This window comes from Crocodylus siamensis, chromosome 15 (genome assembly GCF_052110815.1).
Source record: "Crocodylus siamensis isolate JL-2025a chromosome 15, ASM5211081v1, whole genome shotgun sequence".
Taxonomy (NCBI): domain Eukaryota; kingdom Metazoa; phylum Chordata; order Crocodylia; family Crocodylidae; genus Crocodylus; species Crocodylus siamensis.
The window spans coordinates 51771955-51789398 of record NC_143409.1 but is presented as its reverse complement, the minus strand read 5'-3'; the positions used below and the strand labels follow the sequence as shown (position 1 = coordinate 51789398).

Sequence of the window (17444 nt, the reverse complement as noted above, 5' to 3'; positions counted from 1 at the left end):
AGGGAAAAGGGTTATTATTCTATATTTAAACAAGGAGAATAGGTATATACTCAGAGGGCGTGTCTACAAGAGATGCTTACTACACAGTAGCCTAATAACACTGTGCCGTAGTGTTCAGGGCAAAAGCCCTGCTAATGCTGCTGTACAGACTTATCAGGCTGCTGCACAGTAAGCATCAATAAAAAACTGTGCCAGTTGCGTGAGTTACTGAGCATGGACTTACTACTTGGCTAACCAAGCGCTAAACTTAATGCACAGTAACTGCAGTGCCTTAATGAATGTGTAGACAAACCCATGGACGTGAAGGGACTTGCCAGAGACCCCATAGTGAGCTTACAGCAGGAAGAGGAACAGAATTCAAGTTTCTTCATTCCTTCTCCTGCTTTAAGCCACAAAACCACCCCTCCCCGCCACACCTTTGCTTTCCAGCCTTCTCTATCACTCAGTCTCTCTTCCATGCCTCTCACAAAGCCATCCCTTCAACTGAGAAAATTCAGTCAGGCAGCAGTGGCCAAAACCACTCTTGCTTTCTGGTTTGGAAGAGCTGTATGAGAGTGAGGATTTTCTTGGCACTGCTCCACTCACTCCCCTGCATGCCCTGGCTTCTTAGAAAGATTTACAAATATTCCAGGATGTTCATTAATGAACACCTATCAAAGATGTTGTTGGGGAAATCCTGAATTACAGATGTTGTCCCATGCTTGTCTTCATTTTCCTTGCTTAATGCCAAATTCGAAAGAACAAAGAAATCATGCAGTAGCTGGAGAAAATTAATTTAATCTTTCTGCCCAACTGGGTTCTCACTTCGATTTCTCCTCCCCTCCTCTGCTCCCATCCTGTGGGTATTTCAAGTGTTCTGTTTGGGACTGTAAAACCCTCAGGAGGTCCCTATGCTGTCTTCTAGGTGTTCAGTATATATGTGAGACTCTTTGTCTCTTTTGATAGTTTTGTCTGGTTATGCTGTTATGGAAGAGATCAGGGGAAAGAGGAATGAGGCAGCATGTGAAGATGGAGAAAAACTGAAACCTGGAACTGAGTAGAATGGACTGAGCAAGAATGTGATAAGTGCTAGATCTGGGCGCAGCGATCGCTGTTGACCCTCAAAGTAAATGCAGGGGTCTGCTGGTTATGTTTAGACAGCCCCTGTTCTCAGCAGAATGAGACTTCCAACGATGCAAAGATAAAAGCAAACTTTATTGAAATTTTCAAAATATGAATATTGCTAGCAAATAAAGAATAGCATCATATATCCAGATATAGAGGCATTCATGTTTAGGGTAAAGATCTAAATTGAGGCTTTAGAAATAGAAAGATGTAGGTGGACACTTTTTTTACCAGTGCAATAGTAGATATGCAAACTATGCTGCAGCTCCATTGACCCGCACCCTCCTTGCTATGCTCATCTGATCAACCCTGGTAGGACCACAGCAGTTTACTCTCTACTCCCTTAATAACGCTACTTCCCCAGGCAGCCTGGCCAGAGAGGTGATGCACTTCCACACAGAAATGGAATATACTTCAAGTGCTAGGTTCAGTGTCATTAGCTTTTGCAGCTCTTTACTTCTCATACATACCAGCTGCAGTTCCATTCTCCCTGTCTGACTGCTATAATTTCTAAGGTCCTCGTAGCCAATACTGACATGTGCTGGGGTACAACTGTAACCACGGATTGTGTCTAACGCATCACCTCAGTCCATTTTAAGTCTAGTTCCCTAACTGGCGTCTGAAAAATTAGCATCCTCCACAAGAAAATTTGACCGATAAAGTAGCACAGTATAAGGCTGTGATTCTTTTTTCGTGTCTGCTTTATGTCTAGGCTAGGAAAATCCAGGCTGTTCTCCTAGAATGAAAGAACATCTTCTCCTGTAGATCACTGGCTCACCAGGACCTGGGGTAGCGTAGGTGATAAGGCGCATGGTTGGCTGCCCAGAGGTTACAAACACTGAGGCCAAAGCAGAAGCGCTCACTGTGCAGCCCTGTGAGAATCCAACAAATCTGTGAATTCTGCTGTTTGTCTTGTCACAAGGACATGAAAAAGGTAAGGACGGGATCACCTAACAGGCACATTCTGTGTTACTGGGAGCTGGTTTTCAGTAAAAAGACTCTCAGCTAAGCGGTGTCCAGTAGGCCCATGCAAATAAGGCAGTATTTGTTTCCAATTCGGATTCGGCCGATTTGGAGGACAGTGATTCAATTTGGAGATTTGGATCACTGTCCTGAATTGATTCAGCTGAATCAGCTCCCAAAGATTCAGCGCTGATTCAGATAGATTCCGTGATTCGGATCGGCTGGGGAGAAACAGTTGCAGCCAGGCACTGCAGGTTCTCCTGCGGCTCCTCCGGCTGTGCCTGCATCTCCCCAGGCAGGGAAAGCCATGACGCAAGTCCCCAGGCTGTCCTACCCAGCCCTATCCCCCACCCAGCCCCAGACTAGTCTTGGCACTTAAAAAAAAAAAAAAAGCCCTGTACTCACTGGCTGCAGAAGTGGCACTGGGTGCTCGTGTCAAATCCCCCCCCCCATGCAGCACAAGGCAGTGGGGGGCAGTGGGAATTGCCCCGCCACCCCATTTGGCACCTGTGTGGCACCTGCCCCGTGGTGTGGGTGTGGTATGGCTCGGCAGGGCATTGCGCACTGCCTGGGAACTGGGGCTGCTGGGGCTGAGTGCTGCCAGGCTCCTGATGACTGCTGGACCTGCCCCAGCTCCCAGACAGCATGCAGCGCACTGCTGAGCTGCGCTGAACCCATGTGATGCAAAGGCTGCCACATGGATGCCAGGCGGGGGGGCAGGGGCATCCTCACTGCCCTGCTCTGTGCAGGGGGTTCTGACACGAGTGCCCAGAGGCCCCAATCACTCCTGCTGCAGCTGGTGAGTGAGGTGCTTTAAAAAATAAAAAAATAAAAAAATAAAATCCCCACACTTACCAGCTGCAGGAGTGGCAATAGGTCCTGTGGGCACTTGTGGCAGAACTCCCCCTCCCCGCCACGCAGCAAGGGCAGAGAGGGGCAGTCGAGGGGCAGCAGGGATTGCCCCCTCCTGCTTGGCACCCATGCAGCAGCTGTCATGCCGTGCGAGTGCAGCGTGGCTCACCAGAGTGCTGTGCACTGTCTGGGAGCTGGGGCTGCTGGGGCTGAGCGGTGCTGGGCTCCAGCTGACACGTGGAGCAGCCCCGGCTCCCTGACAGCATGCAGTGCCCTGCTGAGCTGTGCTGTACCTGCACCATGGGGCAGCTGCTGCGCAAGTGCCAAGCTGGGGGGGAGATCCCCACTGCCCCTTGCTGTCCCGAGCTGCATGGTGGGGCTCTGTCATGATCACCGAGAGGCCCCAATCGCTGCTCCTGCAGCCAGTGAGTGCAAGGCTTTTTATTTTTTTTAAATGCCATGACTAGGCTGGGACCTGGCTGGGGATGGAGCCAGGCATGGCAGCAATGGGGGCCTCTCCCACAGCTGCCCTGGTTCTGCCTGCCTCTGCCCCAGCGGGGGGTACTGCAGGTCTCCCAATTTGATTTGGATTCAGAGATTCAGTCCCTGAATCAGGCTAAATCTCCTTTGAATCGAATCAGCTGCCACTTCCCCAGCCAGCATGGCCAGGGTGGGGTATGATGTAGGCGCAGCAGCACTGGGAGTGGAGGCTATGCCCTGCTGACTTGCCCGCTTCTGCCTGGAACAAGCTGTGCCTGCATCCTACCCCCCACCCCCGAGCTGGACAAGAGGCAACAGGGCAGAGCCCCTGCTTCCAGTGCTGTGGTGCTCACATCCTGCACACCCCGGCCCCCTCTCTCAGTAAAGTGCCCCCCACCCTGGCTGGCAGTTTGTCCCAGACCAATCCCTCCTCCCCCACACCTCTTCCCTCCTCCAACCTCAAAAGACTTACCAGCTGTTTTAGTCTATGGTCAAATCTCTGAGTCTTCCGAATCTTTCCAAACCTTTTCCCAAATTGATTTGGATGCTCTGAATCAATTCAGAGCTTTTATTTGGTCTTCCAATTTGATTTGGATTCAGACATTCAGTCCCTGAATACGGCCGAATCTCCTCTGAATCGAATCAGCTACAAGCTTCACACAGCCCAGGTACTAGGTCCAGGTACTAATCTACCAACGAGCATGTCTAACACCCAGGCTGTCCAGTTTCTTAAGTGGTTGGGGCTGGGTGCTTCCCAACCTGACCTTAGCACCATGGACTGCTCTTCTGTACCCAGGACAGGGGCAGGAAGCAGAAGCCACAGTCCTTAGACGTAGGATGAAGGCCCCGACTGCTACTGCATCAAGAGCAGTTGGGAAAGCTGCGAGTGCCTGAAGGCTCAGGGATTGCAAACTACCTCCTTGTAGGCTACATGCAGCCCATGAGCCAAAGCTGGACATCCTGTGGTAGACATTCTCACAACTTCTCTAGCACCTGCCACCAGTTTCTACCCATGGATTCTACCTACCACTGACCACACACCCACCCCTCCAGCTGTTTCCAGATCCACTCAATGGGGTGTAGCTACTCTCTGCTAACCAAGCTGCACAGCCCTCCAGGATTCACATGCATCAGACACTGCCAGTCACTCTCTGATATCTGTTATCACCAACCTCCTGCCTGCCTGAAGGGTCTTTGTCACCCTTCCTATTTCTCTACCTATAGGTGATGCATAGCAAAGCAGCATGGCAGAATCAGCCTGAAGAAAACCAGAGTAGTGGTGAGGAATTCATCCTGGTGGGAATGTCTGATCAACCACAGCTGGAGCTGCTATTGTTTGTGCTCATTTTAATCAGCTACATGATGACGCTGCTTGGGAACATCACCATCATTGTTGTCTCCTGGCTGGACCCCCGTCTCCACACTCCCATGTACTTCGTCGTCAGCAACCTCTCCTTCCTCGACATCTGCTATACCACCAGCGTTGGCCCCCAGATGCTGATGAACTTCCTCAGTACACACAGGTCCATCTCCTGGGGTGGCTGCGTGGCCCAGCTCTACATCTCCCTTGGACTGGGGTCCACCGAGTGCCTCCTGCTGACAGTCATGGCCTTCGATCGCTACGCTGCTGTCTGCCAGCCCCTGCGCTATGTGACAATTATGAGCCGTCGCCTCTGCCTGCTCATGGCTGCTGGTTCTTGGCTTGGTGGCCTGGGTGCTTCACTGGTACAGACAGTGCTAACTATACAGCTGCCGCGGTGTGGCCAGAACCACATTGATCACATCTTCTGTGAGGTGCCTGCACTGCTCAAGTTGGCCTGTACTGACACTTCTTTTAATGAGGCTGAGCAACTCTCTGTCAGTTTGATCTTCCTTGTGGTGCCTGTGAGCCTCATCCTGGTCTCCTACGGCTACATTGGTGCTGCTGTGATGAGGATTGGTTCGGCTGAAGGTAGGCACAAGGCCTTCAGCACCTGCACCTCCCACCTGGCTGTGGTGTCTCTCTTCTATGGCCCGGCCATCTACATGTACCTGCAGCCTCCCCGCAAGGGTCAGAGCAAGATTGCCTCCCTGTTCTACACAATAGTCACCCCCATGCTGAATCCCCTCATCTACACCCTGAGGAACAAGGAGGTACATGGGGCCCTGAGGAGACTGCTTCAGAAAAAGCCTGGCCTTATGGGTTGGGGTTAGTCAACCACCCTGGGATCCTCAGTTCCCCATACCTCGTGAAGCATTTCCCTTCCTTCCACTTCTAGCCCCAGAGTGTCCCTTTTCTTTTTACTCTCTTCTTTCCTTCAGGTCTCTTCTGTCTCCTGTGACTGATAATATGAAATCTAATTATGGGGTCATCTGTCCCAGGCAGTCTGCAGGGATTGGGTAGGACTTATGGGAGAGATTGATCTGACCCAGAAGCAGAGCTAGGCTTATAGTGGATGTAACCCTGCACCCTAAGCAGGGCTGCATGTCCAGAAGGTCAGCATTTGAGGCAACATTTGAGGCAGTCTGGAGGTTTGAGATGGAATTAAAGGGGTGGCAGAGGTTCCTAGGGACTCAGGAGGGGGTCTGGGAGAGCCCAGAGAGAGGAGCTAAGTGTATGGTGCCTATTGTGGGGTCTGGGTGAGCCTAGAGAGAAGGGCCATTTGTATGGGACCTATTGTTGGTCAAGGTGAGACTAGAAAGAGGAACGCAGCATACGGCACCTATTTTGGGGTCTGGGTGAGCCCAGAGACATGGGCATGTGTGTGTGGGGGGGGCGCGCACACACACACACACACACACACACACTCATACCCCTCAGGTGTCGTGGGGTATATTGGATATGCATGCACACACAGAACTCAGGCCTGATGAGGTGTCCAGGGGAGAGAGAGAGGCCAAGTGTGAAGGACGTGATGAGGCTGAGCAGGGTCCCAAGGGGAAAGTGAGAACAGAGCCCTGAGGCTGAGAGTGGACCCAGCAAGGAGAACAGGACCTGAGGCTGAGAGCAGGCCCACAGAGAGAGCTGGAGCTTACAGAAAGTGGGACCAGTGGTGGGACAAGAAGAGTCCAGAGATAGTGGAATCAGAGGTGTCCAGAGGTGCAGAAAGCGGCCGGGAAAGAGTGAGAGTAGAAAGCATCAGAGAGGCCCAGAGAGGGGTCAAGAAAGTGTGGGATGAGAAGGATCCAGGGATGCAAGGAACCAGGAAGAGACCAAGGGGCCTGGAAGCTCAGAGAGGGGCTGAGTGGGAGACTGAGGCGTCTGAGGGCTCAGTGAGGAGCTGACAGACAGACCAAAAGCTCTAAGGGCCCAGGGGAGGGCTGTGTGTGCAATGAGAGAACAGCCATGGGGATGACACCTGGGAGGCTTGGGGTGTGGTGTAGGGGTAGACTGGAGTCACACAATTAGCCCATAAAATGCAGACCACAAACACCAGGTGGTCATTAAATTCAGAGAAGGGCAGCTTCATACAACCTAAATAACCATTTGACATCAAGATGTTGCAGGCAAGAAGGGCAAACTGCCCTCCAGGGGCTTCACAGCAACCACTGGAGATGATACCCTGTGGTCAGAGGTGTCCAAAGGCCCAGGGAGTGGCCAGGAGAGTGCAAGAGCCAGAAATGCCCATGAAGAGACCGACAGGCCTGGCAGCTCAGATAGGGCCCATGTGGGAGACTAAGGGGAGGTGCTGAGGGAAAGACAAAGAGATCTGAGGGTCCAGTGGAGGACTGTGTGTGTAATGAGACCACGTCAATGAGGATGACATCTGTGAGGCTTGGGGCGTAGTGTAGGGAAAGATTGGAGTCATGCAATTAACCCATAAGGTGCAGAACACAAACACCGGGTGGTCATTAAATTAAGATGAGGGCAGGTTCCTGCATCTTAAATAACTTGGAATTCATTGCCACAGGTTATGGTGGAGGCAGCTAAACAGGCAGGTTCAAAAAGAGATTGGAGAAACCAATGGATGATTGATGGCTATTGAACAGAATGGCTGGAGACATTTCCTCGGGCATGTGTAACCCAGAAATGCCAGGGAGATTATTGATTTGGGGATAGATCCACCTAAAAACGTCTGGTTCAAAGCTCTCCCTGCATAGCACCCATTTTGAGACCATCAATGACAGCATGTTGGGCTAAACAGACCATTAGTTCAACCCAGCATGAACAAACCATGTTCCCATCTTATGGTGTTAAGTTGGAAGGGATGTCACCGTTACCCAAGGTCATCTGGTCAACTGCCTGCAGGAACGCATGAGTGCTACTTCTTAATCATCCCTGTCTAATTCTACTTATCCAGCCTCTGCACCAAAACTGCCAAAGAAGGAGATCCCACCGGTCTCCAGGCAGTCTATTCCACTTACATTTGTCTGTGTTGAGCTCATTCTGTTGTTCCTCGTGCAGCCGTAACTTTTGCAGCCCCTCCCCATAGCCTCAAACCCCTGTAAGGCCTGGGGGGAGCTAAAGCCTTGCCCACCAATTTCCAGAACAGGTGCCGTAACTAATAGGCCATTACAGCATATGTGGCTCTTCCACTGCTGCCCTCAGCCGAAACTGGATCACAGTGACCTGAACCAGGCGAGGGATCCAGCTATTTTGTGTCTTCTGCACTGAGTGATAGGCAATCACGTTTGGTGACATGCAGACTTTACCCATGCAAGAGGGACTAAGAGGAACGAGAGGCAATATAGGAAACCTCTCTCGATCTGTTTCCCATCCCCTGTTTCTGTTCTTTTGGAAGACTAAAGAAACCCTCATCAGCTACCCAAATAAAGAGGCAACAAACCAGTCCCTCATCGGTTCTGTAACTGCTCTGCCTTCAGGAGGGATCTAAACAAAATAGTGGATATATGGTTACTCATTTCAAGAGGCAGTGCAGTGGTCCCATAGACGCACATGTTTCATGACCTAAGGTGGCCAAAAAGAGAGAGTGCCCAGGTCCTACTGAAAATCAGGTAGTCACAACATTGAGTTTGGCAAAAAACATGGGACTTAAATGAATGATAACTTTAACAGTCTGTTGTTTTGCTCGCCCAGTCCCAGGCCTAACCTGGGGACAGACTCCATCATGCCTCGCCACACCCTGTCCTCCCGCTCACAAAATCCCTGCTGGCACCTTACTTCTTCCTGCCCTGTTCCTGCATCCATCCCCTGTGTCCTCCGCCCTCAGATCCCTTGCTGCTCCATGTTTACACATGGAAAAATCACGGTGGTCACCCTTGGTTCATACAAGGGTAGTCTGAGGGAGGAATCAACATCTGTGACCTCAGTGGGGTCAATCCTCTTGAAGGGAGAAGAGAATTTCCCCTAAGTACTTTGGCAGGGTGACTCTGGGGCAACAGTGGGGTGACTGAGGCAATAACGCCAGTTTCTTCCAAAAGGGTGACATTGGCTCAAGATTTGGATGAATGAAGGAAAGATACATGGGGCAGCACTGGCCACACATAGGGAGTGCACACAGCTGCACGTGCATCCCCTGAGATTGGTGGTGCACCCCCTGCAAAAAGGCGGCACCTACAATGCCAGCGGTGCCCGTGGGTGGTTGCCACTCACCACCGTCCCGCCCTTTCTGCCTCTACCGCCAGCAGCATCTGCGGGTGGTCGCCAGCTGCCGGTCAGCACTTGCCGTGCCCCTGTCACCCCGTGGACAGTGCCATAGCCACCTGTGGGAGCTAACCGCTTGCTGATGCCCCGGTCCTGCCGCCAACAGCGCCAGTGCCACCGCCACCTATGGGAGCTAGCTGTGCCCACCCCCAGCCTCCAGCGACACGCAGCATTCATGTGGGGTAGCATGAAATGGTTCATTTGTGTGCAGCAGCATTCCCTAATTCATATATAAATTACTGACTTGAGTGGCTAAAGTAGAAACTCCTCCTAAAAGCAAGATGTACCACATCTGTCCACCAGGGGTGTCACTCTACAGCTGAGGGGTGGGATGCCCTACTGCACCCTGCACTTGAGGACACTGGCCACATGCACTAGGGTAATTCTACATTCCCGTTTATTTCTCCAGCCCTGCCCCCTCTCCTTTGCCCTGAAATTGCATGGAGCTCGGTTCACTTTGGTTCATTTCTGAACTGGGCACAAAAATCTTTTTAATGATCTGCCTGCACTTTCCAGGAGTCTCTACAGAGGTTGCAGCACAAAAAGGAAATGTATTTAATGAGACCCAGGTTCTTTCTAAAGTCTCCCCAAGCAGAGAGCCAATGCCAAGATGCTAACAATGCCCGCTGCGCCACAACCTGAGGCCTAATGAGGAGTCTCCCTGCGGGGAGCACCTCCAATTCAGGCTCACATCGGCTGGGGAGGCTTGTGAAAGGCATCCACCAAAATCTCCTTTGTTCAGGTCAGGTGAGGGATGGCCCAGCATGGAGCCTCCCCAGAGTCACTCGGGGAATGTCACACACAGCCCAGGGCTTTCCTGACAGGGTTGAAGCAGGGAGAAAGAAAAATCCAGCCCAGACCAGAGCACCAACGTACTGAGATCGATGTCCTGACCTCCCACCTTCGCCAAAGTCTCAGGAGGCAGCTAACCTAATTTGCTCTATCTCTTTGTTGCAGCTCAGGCACCACACAGGTCTGGGGCATCCAAACTGTTTGCAAGACATCACTGGCCACCTAGGCCAGTGCTCCACACCCCGCCCTATGCACATTCTCTGGCCATGGACAGGTACCCATTTCGTACAACAGTACGGCACTGGCCACTTACTTGCTTACTCACTACTGCTGGACTCCAGGTCAGTGGCCAGAAGCCCAGAATTAAACAAGCTTTGTTGTCAGTTGACTGATTCACCAGCTAGTGCAGCACATACTCCACTGAGCCATGGGTGCGCAACCAGTGTAGTGCAGCAGGCTGCCGTGGGCTGCTATTCCCCTGCTCAGTTTCCAAGCTGCGTGATGCCACCATCACCTCCACTCGTCATGGTACAAGCACCTGATTCCTAACCCTAACCCTAACACCTGGGGTGTGAGGGAACCGGGGTGGGGGCTGAATTTGTTGGTGATGGTAGGCACCTGCTGCAGGAGAAGAGCGAGAGCAGCTGAAGAAGTACATCACAGGGTAATGAAGCAGCACACACTGGGCCAATATCCTGTGCTACTGCAGGCCAGTCCCAATCATTTTACAGGCCAACATTAATGTACATATTGATCGCAGTGTACGCTGCATCCAAGTGCTGCTACAGGGTACCCACCTGGAGGCCTATTAGTGCCTATGCCCTCCAGGCTCCCCCATACTCAGTAGTCTCACCTGCCACATCTTGAGAGCAAAATTAATAATGGAGGCTGTACCCAGGGCAAGGCACATTTTCAAAGAGACGGGCCTTGTCTGCTCCAAGGTCATCTCAGTGTTTCTCTTGCTCAGCCCTCCCACCAAGGGCTCTCTATTCAGGGCCACCAGATCCTGGCTCAGCTCTGAGCACAGCCCATGACCGCAGGTTTCAGCACTTGCAATATCTCTTACGTAGGGAGCTAGGGGCTTTGCGCAGGGCTTCCTGGGTCACACGGCCCCTCTACTTCTGCCCCCGGGCCATCAGGCTCTGCCTGCACCTGGGCCCCATGGCCATCTTGCTTCAGGCTCCCCTGCTTGTGAGTTTGCCTGTGGTGTCACCAAAGGGCAGAAACAGGAGAGATACACAGATGAAGCAGAAGGAAGTGAGAGCAGAGCGGGCACTCGGAAGAAAGACTGGGAAGCCAGGGGGAAGGGGCCTCTGCCAGGGATGGGATGTACTGGCAAACACTCAAAAGGTATTTGAGGGCAAGGTTGAATGAGGTGGGTGATGAAGGGGAGAAGGGCTGGATACCCCTGGACAACCATTCCCATTCCGGTAATGGGCAGGGGCCGATCAAGAGAGTCCAGGAGTCTGGACATCTAGGTCTGCACTGCTCTAACCATTCGGCTCCACTCTCCTCTCACACAAGGGAGATTCCCGGAGCCCAGAGTCTCAGCCGCTCCCTCTGGGTCCCCCTTCCTCCCGCGCAGCTCCTCCTCCTCACTCCCACACAGCTCCGCTGCACGTTGTTTTTAGCCCCGCGCTCACTACAGGAAACAGGCCAACAACTTTCCCGGCTCCTCTCATGGCCATGTAACGACAAGAGAGAGCAGAGCACGCTGACGCCCATGGTGGCAGCAACACAAAGGACAGCGCCTGGTGCCACCGTGCCAGTGGTGGTGGTGGTCAGCCACCACTGTGCCAGTGGCTGCATTTGCTGCCCTCAACAAATGGGGCCTCTGGTCACCCACGCTGTTTTCCCACATCCTTCTGTTTAAAAGGACAGGTCTGGACATCCATCCACATGCTGCTGAGTCTGGGGTGCTTTTACAAGTGCCAAGGCAGGCCGGAGGGCTGGGAAATGAGACCTGGAAGCAGGGGGAGCCTGTGGCGGGGCAGGACCCATCTGCTGCGCGCAGCGCTGTGACCGGATGTGGGAAAGGCCCATGGGTGAGAGGTCACTTCCCCGGCGCTCCCTCGGGGGGTCCCACTGGTGCAGGAGCCTCGGGCTGTGTTTGGGATGCGGCTCCCCCGGGCTCCATGCCTGCCCCCAGCTGAGTGCCCAGTGCCACGCACCCCTCCACCTCCCATCCGCGCTCTGCTCCACCCCGGCCTCCTCCTTCCCCTTGCCCCCGCCCCTCAACAGCCATGGCCTTTACAGCTAGGGATCGTGTGTTGTGGATGGGAGCCAAGCACAGCCAAAGACAGGGGGCTTCACACCCGAGCTCGTGTCTCTGCAGGACAGGGAGCGGGTCTGTGAGCCCAAAGACAGCAGGGCTAGGCTGCGGCAGGGCACATGGCCTCGTAGACATATGGGCCCCTCACGCCTGCATCTACTCCCCATCTGCAGACCTTCCCAACTCATGCTTCTTAGCTTTCTGCATATTTCTATCTCCCAATTTGTCGCCTACTTTCTCTCTCTCTCGACATCCCCCTCTATACACTCACCTCTATCCAATTCTCTATATTCACACTTGTGCCCCGCCACTTGTCATTCTCTCTCCTGTAACCAAGTTCTTATCCATCTCTTTCTCTCCTCCTGTATCCATCTACTTTTAATTGGCCCCTTCAGATCCTTTTCTTTGATCTTTTTTTTATCTATACATCAGATTTCTTTCTCTTTCCATTTCTTTTCCTTCCCATCCACCCACCTCTTTAGTTCTCCCGTTCTTTATCTGTCAATCAATATGTCTTTTTCAGTCAGTTTTTTTTTCTTTTTATTATTTTATCACTCTCCTTCTCTCCTTTCATAAATATCCACTCATCTCTGTGTTTCTCCTTCTATGTATTCCCTGACTGGCACTGATCCAGCCACTGTCTCCTTGCAGCTTTGTCTCTCTCCTTCCTCCTTCATCCCTCCCTCTCTCACATGCACTTTGTCCGGGGCACAGCTGGCATTTCTAATTCTCCCATCACCAATGTCAATGGGCTCTGAGGAGGCTGATCCAGTGCAGACCGACTTAGGACGCCCCTTCCTGGCAGCAGTGCACTGACACAGAGGTCTGCATTGTCTCCAGATCTCTTACACAAAATCAAGCCTTGGTACCGGGACTGGGGGACCCAACACCAGGGGGTTGCTGGTCTGAGGGGCTGTGCTTCTCTGTCAGCGAGCCTTCCCCCAAACCACGGGGATGGGAAACAGCTGTCACTGCTCTGGACCTCCAGAGCCAGCTTCAAGCAATTCTGCTCCTCTGCGCCAGCCAGGACAGAAGGAATTACACTGCCGAAGGTGCCTTGAAGCCATTGCAGCTCCACAACTAGGTGCTTCCATCTCTCTGGCAAGAGGGAGATCAGAGATCATCAATCTGGGATCTGCCCACAAAAACTGAACTACTGCATGCTGTCCAAGGAGAGATTGGGGTGATCAAACCAATACGAAATGGAGGTGAGTCTGAGCAACAGAGGGAAGGGCTCAGCATATCCTATGGGGTGAGGAGAGGGAAGAGCAGAATGGCTGGAGGTAAAGACTGACCGACTGTCTTGGGCTAACACTGTGATAATGGGAGTGACTGACTGACTGATTAACTAGGAGCTACGTGGCAGGATCTGGGCAGTATGATCACCGAAGCCCCTTGAAAAGCCCAGCACAGACTGTGTTGTTATTGGATAGGACAAGAGCTAGTCCCAACTGTGCACTTGTATGTTATGGCACCTTTGGTCCGGTTGTGCAGAACCTCAGTACAATCACAGGTGGGTGCAGGATTTCCTGTACAGCGTCTAGTTGGCAGATCTGGGCATGAAGTATTGTCCAGGCTCCTTCTCTGTTCTTTGATCCAGTTGTGCTCTGTTCTTAGCGTCTGTCTCTAGGACAGACACTTGCCGGGTTATACTGAACCTGTACCATGACAAGTTCAGAGGCTCAAGTGTAGCTCTGTAGCTCATTATTGCAGGGTCTATGCACGCACTCAGTGAGAGATGGTCTCCTTCTGGGCTGAGATTAGGATCCTTCTGTGCCAAGTACTACACAAATGCATAGGGAGAGGAAACTCCTACCCCAGCAGAGATGCAGGCCCTATTTGCTGTGCTTTGCACAGACACGCAGGGAGAAAAAAGTCCTTAATTCAGTTGAGACACGGTCACATTGTTGCAGGTGCTTCACAGACAGGTGTGGAGAGAGAAAAAACTTAATAATCTAGGTACCCCAATTTAACTAGATAAGTAGCACAATGGAGAGGGGAAAGGATTATTCTTCTTTATTTAAACAAGGTGAATACATTTATACTCAGAGGATGCCTCAACATGAGATGCTAACTGTCCAGTAGCTTAGTAACGCTGCACTGTAGCATGCCAGGCAAAACCCATACTAAGACAGTACTGCACAGTGTTATTAGTCTGCTGAACAGGAAGCATCACTAAAAAACCATGAGCCCAGGTTACCAGGCAGTAGCACATGTTACCGTGCATTAAGTTAGCACTTGGTTAACCAAGTCCTAAACTTAATGCCTAGTAATTATGGCTCATTAATCAACATGTAGACACACCCAGAGAGATGGAGGGACTGGCCACAGATCACCTAGGGAGTTGGCAGCAGGAAAGGGAACAAAATTCCAGTTTCTTCACTTCTCCCCCTGGTATAAACCACCAAACCACCCTCCCACATGATCATTTTCCAACTCTATCTGTCACTCACCCTCTCTTTCATGCCTCTCACAAGGTCATCACTTCAACTGAGAAAATTCAGCCAGGCAGCAGTGGCCAAAACCACTCTCGCTTTCTGACTCGAAGAGCTGTATGAGAGCCAGGGTCTTTCTTGGCACTGCTCCACTCTCTCCCCCTGCATGCCCTGGCTTCTTAGAAAAAATTACAAATCCAGGGAGTTCATTCATTAACATGTATCAAAGACGTTGATGGGGAAATCCTGTATTTCAGCTTTTCTCCTGTTGAATAGAGTGAGCATGGAGGCCCAGCCTGCTATTGCAGCCAGAGCAGTGGGGGACATTGCTACTAGCTGCAGGCTCAAGGACTACAAACGAACCCCTTGTCGGCCACATGCAGCCCATGAGCCCAAGGTTAGACAGCTTCATTATAGACATTCTCATTTCTTCTCTTACACCTGCAACCATTTCCTAGTAATTGACTGAACAATGCAAAAATGCCAACAACCCCCCCTTCCAGCCTTTTTCAGATCCACTCACTGGGGGTGTAGCTATTTTCTGCTCATTAAATTGCACAGTCCTCCAGGATTCATGGATACCAGACACTGCCAGTCACACTGCAGTACCTTTTATCACCAACCTCCTGCCTGCCTGAAGGGTCTTTGTCACCCTTCCTATTTCTCTACCCATAGGTGATGCATAGCAAAGCAGCATGGGAGAATCAGCATGAAGGAAATCAGAGTATTATTGAGGAATTCATCCTGCTGGGGATGTCGCATCAACCTCAGTTGGAGCTGCTGCTGTTTGTGCTCATTTTAATCAGCTACATGATGACGCTGCTTGGGAATGTCACCATCATTGTCATCTCCCGGCTGGACCGCCGTCTCCACACACCCATGTACTTCTTCCTCAGCAACCTCTCCTTCCTTGACATCTGCTACACCACCAGTCTTGGCCCCCAGATGCTGGTGAACTTCCTCAGTACGCGCAAGACCATCTCCTGGGGTAGGTGCGTGGCCCAGGTCTACATCTCCCTTGGACTGGGGTCCACCGAGTGCCTCCTGCTGGCAGTCATGGCCTTCGATCGCTACACTGCTATCTGCCAGCCCCTGCGCTATGTGACAATTATGAGCCGTCGCCTCTGCCTGCTCATGGCTGCCAGTTCTTGGTTCGGTGGTCTGCTCAATTCACTGGCACTGACAGTGCCGACTATACAGCTGCCGCTGTGTGGCCAGAACCACATTGATCACATCTTCTGCGAGGTGCCCGCCCTGCTCAAGTTGGCCTGCACTGACACTTCCTTCAATGAGGCAGAGCTGCTTTCCGTCAGTGTGATCTTCCTGGTGGTGCCTGTGAGCCTGATCCTTATCTCCTACGGCTACATTGGTGCTGCTGTGTTGAGGATCCGCTCGGCTGAGGGCAGGCGCAAGGCCTTCAGCACCTGCACCTCCCACCTGGCTGTGGTGTCTCTCTTCTATGGCCCCGGCATCTACATGTACCTGCAGCCTCCCTCCAAGGGTCAGGGCAAGATAGTCTCCCTGTTTTACACCATGGTTACCCCGATGCTGAACCCGCTGATCTACACACTGAGGAACAAGGAGGTACACGGGGCCCTGAGGAGACTGCTTCGGAGAAAGCCAGCCCTTATAGGTTGGGGTTAGTCAATCTGCCCGGGACCCTCTGCTCCCCATGCCTCCTGGACCATTTCCCTTCTTTCCATTTCTAGCCCGCAAATATCCCATTTCCTTTTACTCTTTTCAGTCCTTCAGGTCTCTTCTCTGTCCTGTGACTGATAATATGAAATCAGAAAATTAGCCAAAGGCTTGATTTTCATCTAAAAAGAAATTTTCTTCCCCCAGGATTATAAGACACTGTGACCCACAGTGTGTTCTTGTGATGTGACTCTGGCAGGCTGAAGAGCACCTGCCAATTTAAAGGGAGAGGCAGCTGGGTCTAGGGGTGATTATGGGGTCATCTGACCCAGGGAGTCTGCAGGGGGTGGCTAGGACTGATGGGTGGGGTTGATTTGACCCAGGAGGAGGGCTGGACTTACGGTGGATATAAGCCTGGGCCCTGAGCAGGGCTGCATGTCCAGAAGGTCTGCATTTGAGGCAGTCTGGAGGTTTGGGAAGGAACTAAATGGGCGGCAGAGGTTCCTAGGGACTCAGGAAGGGGTCTAGGTCTGCCCAGAGATATGGGCATGTGTGTGGGGTTGGGGTTGGGTGTGTACACACACACACACACCCCTCAGGTGTCTGGGGGTGCATTGCACATGCACGCACACACAGAACCCAAGCCCGATGAGGCATCCAGGGGAGAGAGAGAGGCCAAGTGTGAAGGATGTGATGAGGTGTCTGGAGCCCAGAGAGCAGGGCTAAGTGTAAAGACCTGCTGAAGGGTCTAGGGGAGCCCAGAGGGACCAGGGGATGAGAGCCAGGGCCAGAGGGCTCAGAGGTGAGAGACTGAACTGGCTTAACATACCCAGAGGAAGAAAACCTAGAGATGGGTCCTGGGTATGACCTAAAACAGCACCCTACCAGGGCTGGTTGTTATGTGCTTGTGGTGGGGTAGTCCTTGACAGCGCCACTGGTGGCAAACCCCAGGGAAGAATGATTATGGGGCATCCAAATACCTCAGTCCCCAGTGCATTATGGGACACCCTTTGGTGGAGAAAGGCCGGGGGAGCACACTGAGAGAAAAGCACTGGAAGCAACTTTCCAGTGGTCTAAGTGTCCTAAGTTTGGGCCAGGTAGAGGGACCATAGGAGGGCAATTACTAACAGGGCAGAAGGCCCATAGGCTTAAGGGCCCAATGAAGGGCAGATTGGACCCCAGAGGAAGTCCACAGAAGGGACATTTGTTAGCACAGCAAGCAGACCCATGGGTGAGTGAGGGCTGGCAGCTGGGTTTGACACCCAGAAGCTCAACTGACTCAGGCAGGGCCAGGGCCCAAGAGGAATCAAAAGGTACAGGAGGCACC

The 17444-nt window shown here is 52.2% G+C and overlaps 2 protein-coding genes across 2 annotated transcripts; both read left to right on the top strand.

Annotated features, from left to right (window-relative positions):
- The first annotated feature begins 1858 nt into the window (after positions 1-1858).
- Positions 1859-5981, top strand: LOC149852788 (olfactory receptor 2G6-like). Its single transcript, XM_090029818.1, has 2 exons — positions 1859-2038; positions 4624-5981. The coding sequence occupies exons 1-2, from the start codon at positions 2030-2032 to the stop codon at positions 5590-5592; spliced, it is 978 nt and encodes a 325-aa protein (XP_089885944.1). The 5' UTR covers positions 1859-2029; the 3' UTR covers positions 5593-5981.
- Positions 5982-13249: 7268 nt separating this feature from the next.
- Positions 13250-16316, top strand: LOC149852787 (olfactory receptor 2G6-like). Its single transcript, XM_090029824.1, has 2 exons — positions 13250-13259; positions 15198-16316. Exons 1-2 carry the CDS (start codon positions 13250-13252, stop codon positions 16124-16126), a joined length of 939 nt encoding a protein of 312 aa, XP_089885950.1. The 3' UTR covers positions 16127-16316.
- Positions 16317-17444: the final 1128 nt, after the last annotated feature.